This window comes from Pipra filicauda, unplaced genomic scaffold, assembly GCF_003945595.2.
Source record: "Pipra filicauda isolate LSUMZ 115617 unplaced genomic scaffold, ASM394559v2 scaffold50_size3627746_pilon, whole genome shotgun sequence".
Classification (NCBI taxonomy): domain Eukaryota; kingdom Metazoa; phylum Chordata; class Aves; order Passeriformes; family Pipridae; genus Pipra; species Pipra filicauda.
In genome coordinates this window covers 2,065,803-2,077,934 of record NW_024104654.1, presented here as the reverse complement: position 1 = coordinate 2,077,934, position 12,132 = coordinate 2,065,803, and the positions used below count along the sequence as shown (strand labels likewise).

General features: G+C 41.8%; 1 protein-coding gene across 3 annotated transcripts in view; it reads left to right on the top strand.

Annotated features, from left to right (window-relative positions):
- Nucleotides 1–12,132, top strand: part of MTUS2 (microtubule associated scaffold protein 2) — a 247,886-nt gene that overhangs the window by 217,473 nt on the left and 18,281 nt on the right. For all 3 annotated transcript variants that reach the window (XM_039386853.1, XM_027727135.2, XM_027727133.2), the window contains exons 8-9: nucleotides 4,969–5,035; nucleotides 11,649–11,863. In XM_039386853.1, the coding sequence (XP_039242787.1) occupies nucleotides 4,969–5,035; nucleotides 11,649–11,863 (282 nt within the window). The remainder of the gene's footprint in view (nucleotides 1–4,968; nucleotides 5,036–11,648; nucleotides 11,864–12,132) is intronic.

The window sequence follows — 12,132 nt, the reverse complement described above, 5'->3', positions numbered from 1 at the left end:
GTACAAGAGAATTCTCAATGTATATTATTCTCTTTCCAATTTTTTGTATAAGACCTTGCCACAGGGAAGTCTGAATAAAGCAACAGTGACTAAGCACCATTTGCAGGTCAGCATTTTTTTTTAATATTTTGAAAGCTTCAGATACAGAAAAGCTGTTCTGGAGGAACAGTTTTAATAACAAGTGCCACAGAGCATCTCTGTGCAGTGCATTTTTTAGGAGGTATTGCGGAGAACTGAGGAGTGTTTGTGGAGACATTGTACATACATTTAGGCCTTAGAATATGTACAAACATGAAAGTTGGCAGGGTAGAGGCACGTGTAAATTTGGGAAGTTAACTTCCTAAGTTTACTTCCCAGCTGCGGTTGACTTCCTGTGTGGGTCTGGGCAATTTTCTGATGTTCCTTGCCTCATCTGACCCATTTCCATTTCTACAATGGGTCTACTATTACTTACCTATTTTTAAAAAGCACCTGGAGGTTTAATTAATTAGTATTTCTAATTAATTAGTATTTCTCAGGTAGTTTGTAGTTCTCAGAGGAGACTCTAAGGCAAATCTCCCCACCCCACAATTATTCCTGGTCCAAAGTAAAATCTTGACCTGTCTCCCTGATGATGTCTCCTCAAGGATATCTTACCTGTCATATGAAACCGTGCAACTGAAGCAGAGCCTTTCATAGAATCACTTAATCATTGTATAGTTTGGGTTGGAAGAGACCTTTGAAGATCATCTAGAGCAGAGACATCTTCAGATATCCAGCCTCTGCTCCCAAGCCTTCATCACTACTTCTCTTCTTAATCTGTTTGGACAACACCAGCATCTTACCCATCCTCTGACTCGTATTTTTGCCAAGTTATTTTTCTAGGTCCTCACATGCAGTTATATCTAAATTCTGCTGATTTATTTTCTTAATACACTGTTAACTTTTGGCCAGTGTTATTTAATTGGATTAATTCATGTTTCCTTCCTATGCCTCTGACTACCTGCCTGACTACATGCCAGGTTTTCTGGAGCTGCTTGGAAATTGCACCAATATAAGTCATGCCTCAGTCTATCCTCAAGGATTTTTGAGTTGAACGGAGAATACACAAGTGCCATTTTCAGTGTCTGTTTCACTTACTGAAATGCAGTCTGATGTCAAGCCTTTCACAGGAGAAATATTGGGAAGTCTGTGTTATAAAGCTGATCATATGAAAAACAGTTGCTACTGCGTCTTCTGCTCAACAGACAGTAGTTTAAACACAGAGCAAACATATCATTCTACCTATTCTATTCTATTTTTCTTTCTGTCTGAGGAGATGGGGCACATTCCAGACGCAAGACTCAACCGTTATATTGGAGAGTTCTGGAATGAGGAAGAAGGTTTTCTTCATCGCTGTCATGAGTGTAATTTTATTTTATGAAAATTACTTCAGCATCAGAGTAATTTCTTGGGATGCAGCAACAGAAGACCTTTGTCATAATTTTTCCAAGATCTACTGAAACCCATCATTCATTAAAAGTACATGAAAAATAAGTGCGACATTTTAATTCATACAAAACCCACTGTTTCGGTTTCACAATTTGGCCAGAAAAAAATGAATTCCAGATCACATCAAAGGGATTTTTTTTTTCTCCCTTTCCATTTAACTGCAGCAGTAAAATGCTGAATATTTGCACAATCTCCTTACAGTGTCTCTGACCTTTTCACCTACTTGAAACAGCTGTGTCACTAGTATGGTCGCTGAACCTTTTTAAACCTAAGTTGGATTTGGCCCTTAGCTGCTAACTCTCCGTAGCTCAGCTCCAACTGGTGGCCTAGTACAGGACCTCTACAAACCTCCTTTGGTATGCTGAGCCTGTCAGACACAAAACTATTGGGAGGGCAGCTGCTTACCTTGTCTTCTCTTTCAAATGTTTTGTTGAGATAAATAGTAATGAAGACTGATAAACCCAATGAGATGTCCTGTTAATTTGGTTTCTTATACATTTGTTTCAGGAAAGTTTTCCTTGTGTGCTTATGAATTTTCAAATTGCTTTGTTGTTTTGACATTGGATATATATGAATCTCAGCTATCTCTGATAGCTTTACATTCCAAAGTCTGATCCAGTTTTACTCTACTGTAATGTTTGGTTTCCTTAGCACTGGCATTCCCAGTTCCCTGGTTGCACTGACAGTGAAGTGCTGGTTATCTGCAGAGCCACGTCGATGATAACAAGTAGGGGCTTTTTCGGTTTGCATTACTGTCGTGTTTAGACTGCTGCAGGAACACATGCAGTTCAAACCTATCATGTCAGACTAACAAAGCAGGTTGCTGTAACAGAAGATGTCAGGGATTTTTGTAAATTCACTGTGCATCCAGGAACCCAGGAGGCCGATACAATGATTAGCCAAAACTACACCTCGCTTCTCTTGCAGAAGAGGAAGATAAGGACTCATGTTGCTCTCTAGAAGAACGCTCTGAGAAAGTGGGACTACTTGAGGCCTTGGCACTGAGGCCAACCTTTGCATGTATAACCTCCCAGGAAACATAAATATGAAATCCCAAAGAGCAAACAGGACACTAACCAATATAAAATACAATGCAAAAAGTATTGGCAAGGCAGTCAAATGACAGCAAAGGCACTTGAGCTGTGTCAGTATCAGCTGCTTGAGACAGCCCCAGGGGCTGCTCTGGAAACCATGGCCCCAGGATGGTGGGAGGCAGACTTGAGGCCCACTGTCCTGGTAGATTGGTGTCCATGCTGGACCTTGAGTTATGGGATAGCATTTTTAAGCTGACACCATGGCAATTCTCTACATTTTTGGAGAGGGTCCCAGCACCGAGGGTCCCACCACCAAGTGTCCTCAAGGGTAGGACAAACCTTACCTAAGATAAAACATAATGTAATATTTCTAATGGGGGATCAAAATTCTAAAACCCCTTTTTTTTCCCTAGGATGTGGTTTTTTTAATTGCTTTTAATTTTCTTCATGTAAATAGAATAGTAACAATCCCACTGAATTCTGCTTATCTGTAGGTTCTGGCAATGGTTTGTGCAGAGCTTTCTTACTTAAATGGCTTTTGTTTCAAATAGTGGAAGCCTGGTAATTTGAGTGGGTGCTCCCCATCTGCAAGTCCTGTACCCACTATATCCCTGTGCAGACACCTTCAAGGGCACCAAGTCCTGGCAATTTGACAAGAACACTTCTTAAAATTACTCCCGTGAGTTAAACAGACAGTGTGGGCAGATGCAGTGGTATTCTCCAAAAGGGGAAACCTTATCTCTGTAAGGCTGCTGATTTGGGAATATATGTGAAGGGATCTGGCTTTTTAACATACCAGGCTGTATTTATCTGGACCTTTTAATTTTTTTTTCATAACTTTTTTACTAATTAGGAAAAAAACCCCAAAACACAAAAAAATGCACATCATTTTTTTCTGAGCCTAATGCAGTTGGTCGGGACTGGACACTCTGCAGTCCTGGCACACAGCCCCATGTGCATTACTCAGCAGGGTATGGAGCTGACTGGAGGAACCAGGCCTTGCACTCCTGGTATCTTCCCATAACTGAGTAAGAAAGATGCCCACATCATCTGGGTCTCCTCAGACTCTCAAGGCTCTCAAATCAGCTCAGTTTCTCACTCTGTTTACAGCAAACTTTCTGGAAAGTGTGTCCCTTGGATCTGGTGGAAGTCCTCCCAAGATGGTAGTAGTAAAGGATTAATATAAATTCCACAATCCATTATTCTGGTAGTACCAGAAATAAAGATGTGTTAGTTCTCTCAATGGAGTTAAAAAGTAGGTGCAGGAAAAATAAACAGAAAGATTAAGATCTGAAATATTTTTTCCACTTTCATTTTTGTAATATAGAACTAATTTGCTATCCTATCTGCTATGTATCCTGCTGCCAAACTAATCCTTTTTGTGTCCTAGATTTTTGTTAGCCTTGCTTGCTTATTACTGAAAGATTTTGTTTCTAGGACTCCTTGTAATTCAGTTTACTACTGCACTGCCCTTTCTTTTGAATATAACTTTTCTGTAGTGTCCTTTTAGGATTCTTGACCTTTTCTAACCTGGAACATATTTATAGTAGTTTGATCTAGTTTTCCTAATAGTGAACTTCCCAGCAGGATACCTTCTTTTATCTTCTTCCTAATATGATTCAGGATACATCTCTAAATTTAAAGTGCCCGTATGATTGAACCATTATGCTGGGATTTATTGTAGAAAATCAAACTCCAATGGAGTTTTCCTAAGAATTTTCTTTGTCAGTTTGTACAGCACTCATCAGATATCTTCTGTCAAAGTCCTTTCATTTTATTAGTAACACCTTAACATTGTTAATATAAATATATTTTTATTTTCCTTTAGCCAATTCATGCACTTTACTTCCTTAAGTATTTGGATTTCTTTTGAGACTAGTCAAGGAAAGGAGCTCTTGTTCTTTACAGGTAATGAAATCACAGGAATAAACGTGGAAATAGTCATGAACTTCAGGTTATTAGTGGTGTCTGTGTGGGTATGCTCACCATGTCTAGAACGGTGTGTGTACAGCTATCTGCTCTGCAAATTTGACTGTGTGAGCATATTATTATGTTTGAAGGTGGTTAAATGCAGACATAAATAGATTAAAGTCTTTTAACAGAATTAATAAATCAATATTGTACATGCAGTCCAGCCATAAATGGTACACAGGTTGACCAAAATATGATATAAAAAAAAAAATGTCTTTTTAGACACATAGGAGTAAATAGAGTATTTTGTGCTGTCATGTGCACATGAGTGTGTGTACATGTATTCACAGACATACAGGGTATTTCTAGCCAGTGAGTCGTGGTTCCTAAGCTTGATTTAAAAACTGAATGAATTAATTATAATCCCACTCCTCTCCCCTAAAACAAATCTGAGGAATCAATCTAATCTGCTTTACTAAATGAACACATGAAAGTGCTTATCTGGGATAAAACTGGGGACTATACATACTTCTCTCTCTTTTTCCTTAAACAGAATGAAAATGCCCTTGTGAAAATAAAGGAGTTAGGAGTCGAGCTTGCAAAGGTCAGGGATGAAGTTGGTAAGTAGTACAAGAAAAGTAACAACGAAGTGATTTTCTCACTTTACACAAAATCAGTTTTATTATTATTTGTGACCTGATCCTGGAGAACCTGCATGCATGTGATGAAGTGTCTTCTGAAGCCTACTGACCAGGGGTTTTGTGGCTTTGCAGGGAACTGTGATTTTACCTCTTTGCTGTGGAGATGGGACCATCACCACACATGCTGGAGCTAGTTGTGCATCATCTTTACTAGAGAAATTGTTCTTCATAAATCCATAGCTTCCATTCTCAAACATCACCACTGCCAAGGGCAAAGCATAATGATGAAAAGTGGGAACTTGAGACTGTTGCAGTGCATAGTGACTAGGAATGCATCACTTAATTATGAACATTTGCATGGTTTGCAGTTCAGATACAAACTGAAGGACACCAAACTCCAAACTTGCTTATTAATATCTCTAAGGTCTCTTCCTGGTAGAGACAGGAAGAGCAATGCATCCCATTTGATCTGTGTATTCCCTGGGTATCTGCATACATCACTTTTCCTTTTGGTTTCTGATCTAGACAGGGGAGACAGGGAGAGTGTAAAGATATTCTAACTCCTGAGAGAGAAGGTGGGCTTTTGCTCTGGCTTCAGTCAACAGTCTGAGTTCTTTTGGGCTTGAATCTCCCCAGAATGAGTATGATGTAGGGTTCATCTACCCCAGGGCAAATGGAGAGGAGGACCACTGGGGCAGGGGACACCCTGGGTACCAAAAGGTGTTGGAACCACAAATGACTGGAGTTATGAACAGGGGGGACTTCTTAGCTTTCCCTTCATGTGGGAGCCCAGTTGCTGGGTCATACAGTAAACACAGATTGTGCCAAGTGGACAGAGGGTGACTTGGCTGGCAAAGGAAGGCTCAGGCCACACCCCTGTGAGATGGGCAGAACTGCAGATCCTTCCTGTGCTTCGTCTTCACCTTGCCTAAGACAATCCACTTCAGAAAAGCTGAGCAAAGCCCTTTTCTGAAACCCATCAACTTGTGTTCCCTGATATACCCCTCCAAAATTATTTGGCTGATTTTCATTTCATGGTGAGCTTTATTGTCCCCATGGCCAACATATACTGCAGGAATGGCAGAATAGCATTTGCAGGTATTCCCTGATGTCTGCCTTCCTCCATCCTCTGATCTCCACAGTTCTCAAAGAGGAATTGTAGCCACCTTTGGTTGATTGGTACATTCTTTAGGCAGGGCATATCTGATATAGTTCAATATTCATTTCTCATTTGAAAGCCCTGCTTCAATCTAGCAGGGTGAGTTTGCTCATTTTCATGAGTATTTTTTCAAGTGGTAGTGACATGGGAAGGAAAGAAAGGTTCAGTGCTGGAGATGAAGAGTTCTGCTTCCATTTACACCATGTTTGTACAGCTGAAGTGAATACAAATCCCTGATGGCTTTGCTGGAGAACATTGCCAAGGATATAAGTAAGTGCCGGCCTGTTTGGGGGTCACAGAGTAGGATGTTCAGTAACAGGAGATCATGGCACTGCCTGCCCTTGCTATTGCCCTTGCACATGCAGCAATAGACACCTCCTCTGCCCAGAACTGGGTCACGATGGCAAATGTGGAGACAATTTTGGTAAGAACCCCAGATGCTCCAGAAGAGCAGGCTGAGCTGTACTGCTTCAGAAGGGAGATAAGCTGTAGACATGTATGGGCTTTCTTTCTCAGAAAGGGGAAAGGTGGTGTGAAATAGCCCTGTCCTCAGTGGTCCTGTAGGCATGTGTAATGGAGAGAAGCCATTACAGGCCAGCTCTTCCTGAGCAAGCCACCACTCTGGGAGACACCAAGATGCTGAGCAGAGGCTGTTTAGGAGTGACACAGGTGTCTGGTCATCTGCTGGGTGAAGGTAATCTCTCTATAACAGGTGCAACATGAGATGCAACGTAGCCAGGTAGAAGGACTCCCAGTAGCGATGAACAAAAAAATGAACATGTGCAGGTATTGCACTTCAGCACAATGCAAAAAAATAAATCAGCGGTACAAATCCTAGTATGTATCCATAAATATGGAAGATCAGTGTCTATGTTTTTTAGTGAAAGTCAAAAACTGCTGGACAGTCTGTTTTCCTTTGGTATGAAATTATAAAATTAAGTTTTGTGAAACAACCAGTGTTTTAAATCTGTGGAAAAGGTGAAAGGCAAATGCCACGTGCATGAGAGGTTTTCTTGTCAGTGCATTTCTTTGCTATCTCTAAAGCAGTTCAAGCTGGGGCTGTGGGTGCTACTGGAGACATGCAGCCCCCTTGTGCTATAGGAGGGTTATTTTGCTCTCACTATCAGATGAATTATAGGTGATTCTATGAAGAAATTTAGGAAAAATCTACAGAGCATGTTATAGAACCAAGTTGTATTCTGACTTGTTCCAGTCACTTTGATAAGTAGTCACTCATTAATTTAAAAATAACCAGTCCAGTTAAACAGCATGGGTGTTGGTCAGAAATTCCTGATTTCTCATGTGTAAATTCACCATGTCAGACTCACTGATGCAAATGCCTTAATGAGTCAGTGAAACAAGGCTGGATTAGCCAGGGTTGATACAGGCAGTGTGTCCAACATTTAGTTATTTAGGCAATAGCTGTAATTCAGACTTACAATTTAGGCGCTGAACATGCTTAGTTTTGAAAGCACATGGCCTTTGTTAACTTCAACAGAAACTGCAGGATTCTGCTATACAAAGCAATGAAGCTGCAAGAAAGAATACACTGTTCAGAAAGTCAGAATTAAGTTTAAGGAAAATTCTTTTGGCAAATAAAAGCATTGTTGAAGCAATAGCAGTGATAGAGCATGTGTAAAATAGCTTAGGGAGACCTGCACCTTCTGAACCCAAGCAAAATATTTAGGTTCAGACAGTGCCCACTTTTACCCCCAGCACTGCTGTGAGTGTATCACACCTCGTCTGAAACCAGCATAGGTGAAATAGGAAAGTGATTCTCCCTCCCCAGTCCTGGGGAGGAATATGGCCTCTATAAACACTGAGGGACTTGTTATTTTAAGCAATAAGATTTGCTCATGTATTTTGCTAGAAATAACAAGGCTAGAAAAACATGATAACCAGTCATTCTACAGTCAAGACACTGATCTTTATAAATTATAAATATAAGCACTTTTCAGCTGCAACACCGAGTCTCTTGAAATAAAGAGGTTTTGAAGATGGGCTATTTCCCTTCAAGCTAATTGAAATTAAATGTCAGAATTACCTGCTTCTTTATTGCAGACCAATGGCATGTGAAGTGAGTTGAGAGGAGGTATAAAGATGCATAAAAAAACTAGATGAAGACAAGACAATCTGATGTCAAGTTTAAAATTTGTATTATCTGTATTCACAAGAATTTGGAAGCCAAAGCCTGTGTGTCATTTCCTCCTGGATATGCCTCCCAGTCAGAGGACCCCTCACCTGAGTGTGGTGGCTGGGATTTTCTCTGTGAATCTGGGGTCAAGGGTCAGGAAGAAGAGAAGAGTCTAAGTGGCAAAGAGCCCCTTTCTCAGGGGGGCAAACAGTCCCTCTGTGGGGCCACAAGACACCAGCCCCCTGGTTCCATCAAGATTTACCCTCCTGAATGGGAAGTTGGGTTGTGGCTCAGAGTCTGTGTGTGTGGCAGGGTGTCAGTCCAGTGGTAACATCTATGTTTCCCTCACTGTCCCAGCCCATTCAGAAATGGGTTTTGCTCATCTGTTGCACACTGTAAAAGCCGCTCGGTGCTCAGGGAATAGAGAGGCAACCGTAGCCAGTCTCATTTAACCCAGCACACTGCCATCCCAGGAAATGCCACGTTATGTCAGAGTCATTTCCAGCCTGTAAGCAGCAAGGGAAATACCCAGAGAGAAGGAAGAAGACAACCAGGATGTAACTCTTCATGATAGCAGCCAATTGTAGTTTTGCTCTCCTTGTCTTGTTGCCTGTCACTAACAGATTCATATAACTTTTCTTAGTGATTTTTTTCTTTTTCTACAAGAGTGGCTCACTTTGGCAGTATCCCTATCCTGATGCCTGAAATTTACTGTTTTACAGTAACATTAGCCAGTCTTCTGTTCGGGCATCTGTTTTGGGGTCCTTGCTGGTGCTGACGCAGCTGTTTCACCAGAACCACACACTGACGCCACAGCAGATTCAATGCCAGCTCCAGCAGGGAGGGCTCTCCCATGCTGGTTCCTGCTCCCTAGGAGGGTAGGAGAGCTGCAGAGCCTTGGGCTGCATGGGGTTTTTTTTCTGCTATACCTGTTCCAGTAGAGCCAGGCCCAAAGGTCCATCTCCTCACTAAGAAGAGGTTCAGTTTTTCCTCACCCCTTCGGTCGTTGGCCTCATTTGTCTTAGTCTGAGACTTACAGTAGGGTTCATTCCTTCACATTAGAGGTATTTTATATTCACTATAAGGCAAATTTCCTGGGCAATGGCCCCATTTTCTGCCTCCAATGGCATTGTTGGGTGTGTGGGGAACATGCCATGCGAGCACACTTTCCCTGCTTTCCTCTTCCCTCCATTTTGCAGCTGCATCAGAGTTTGATTTGTGAATAGTTTTGTGTTTCAGGTTACAGGAAGTGTTTCAGATGGACTTTCTTTTGGTTAGAGCATGTTATTTCGTTGCCCAGTCCTTCCTATATGCTGGGTAATCTCATCAGAGAGGATGGAGAGAGATGGAGTTCATTACAGCTCCAATTTAAAGCTTGAGGAAGTTTGAATTCTACTGAAGGCATAGCTGCAAGCATAACCCCTCCTGCTCTGGGATCACTTTACATGCCAAAGAAAATAAAAAAGCAAATGACATTCCAGCTAATGACCATATAAAACACAAATTGTGCCATTCCATTTTCAGTATGAGGCAGGTGGGAAAGCTTTCTATGTGCTGCCACTGAGGTGCTAAGCTCACTGGTTCACTCTCTTTCTGTAAGGAGCAGAGAGCTTCAAAGGGACACAGAGTTCCTCACAGTACTCCAGAAAACATCAGGATCAGAACAGGATCCTGTTCTGGACATACTGAGCAAATCTGGATATTGATGTCCAGTAAGTGTGGAAGCAGAGCTCTAAACAGGGTGAAAAATAGCTATGTGGGAAAGGAAATGGTTAGTTTGGGTGCCCAAACTACCTTGCATGGGTGCACTCAACATGAACTGTGGGGGCAGCAGTGGTAATTTGGACAAATTGTTGCTATCCTGGAAAAAATGAGCACAGTCTGACACCATCGTAGAAGGAGCCAGAAAAACATGCAGGGTGCCAGATACTGAGCAAATATATGGTCATAGGATAAATATGGTTTTGAAGCATGCAGCAGGGAGACAGCTGCTTCCAATCCTCCTGTTTACAGTGCCACACAGGTCTGTGCATGGCATGTGCATTTTGAAAGGCAAAGGAAGGATAACTATGCAGACAGTTTGTTCAAAAGCTGATGATCTTTCTAAATCGGCTGTGAGTCTAAATAAGAAAGAAGCTCTAGAAACCCATCTCTCCTCTAGTATTCTGAATGTTGTGGTCATGATGATTTTAATCACTTCTTACCTGTTGGATCTTTACAAATTTGCTCTCTAAATGTTGTCTGGCTGATCTTGTCCAACTTACATCACGTCTTCAGCATCTGGATTTGTTGCAACTGTTCTTTAGCAAAGCAAAAGGCTGAGAACAGAGTGTTTGTGACACAGCTTTCCTTGCATCCTGGGAACAATATAGGTGAGGAACCAGATGAGGAAATGGACTGATTATCCTTGACTTGGTGGAACTGTTGGAAAACAATTGTAGACATGGTTGTGAATTCTGGGACATAATCACTGGGTTAGTTCACTGGAGTAAAAATTTCACATTTTCGGATTTCCTTCAGTATCAACCTTTCACTTGTGCTCTCTGATTCCATTAAGCACACAAGAGAGTAGTTTGAGTATAAAAGTATTTTAAGCAAGTGTGCATTAATGGATTTGAGTAGTCCTTGCTGGAGGTGGTGCAAAAGACAGGTTTATGCGGTGACCACCTTCTAACAGCTGGAAAATGGGAAGTGTGAGATGCAATCCCTCTCCTGGTCAAGTCATCAATCATACTCCTTGCATAACATGTGCACAGGGTGCTCCTCAAGAGCCCAGGCAGCTTCTGCCTTCACTGGAAGTGGGAACTTAGACAAGACTGTGTCTTGAGATAAGAAAATAAGAAAAATCTTATATCGTAGTTGAAAGGCTTTGTGTCAAGTGATTGTCTCACGTACTGTTTCTTATATCTAAGGCCAAGTAAAATCCCCAAAGCCTCAGTTTGTGGATCCAAGACTGTGCTGGCCAGGAGGGGACAATCAGTCACCCTGTAGGTCCACAGAATTCTGCGTTTTATTTATTATTAATGTTATAGTTATTGTTGTTGTTATTTTTCAATTCCAGTTTTCCATGGGCTTTTCCATACTCTGACAGTGCCTATATTGAAACAAATGCATGTGTATATGTGTGTGTGAGAGAGCGGGACAGGGAGAATCAGCAGCAAGAACTTGTTGCTGGCTGAGATTTATGGAAGTCCCAGAGTCAGTGAGAACCACCGTGCTCAGTGATGTATAAACAGGTCCAATTCCACTGTTGGGTCCAGAGGAGTTCAGAGTCTGACTGCATGGTCTTGTCCCCATAGCCCTCAACACAGCGAGATGGAAGAAACTACTGAGCGAGAAGGAGGAGCTGGAGAGGCGCTTCGAGGAGGAGGGGAAGCAGCTCCGCAGGCAGCAGCAGGAGGAGATGCAGGCGCTGGAGCAGCGGCTGCAGGAGGAGTACAGCGCTAAGAGGGAGAACCTGCAGGAGCAGCACAGGCTGCAGCTGGAGCAAGCCAAATTGCAGCATCAGGATAAGGTCAGTCTCCATTTGTGGCCTTTGAAGAGTAGTCCATGCCAGTACTGGGAGGGTTCAGGTAATGAAATTGAACATTCCAACAAGAAGGCACTGGTAATGAATTGATGACTGGAAAAATGTATTTATGACTATCTTTACTGCTGTTTCTCACTATTAGTTCTGCTGTTATTTCTACAGAGTAGTCTATTACATTGCTATGTCTTGTCTTCACATGCTTCCCTATGTTTTACAGTAAAAATATTGAGTATCTCTGCTCCCCACACATACTT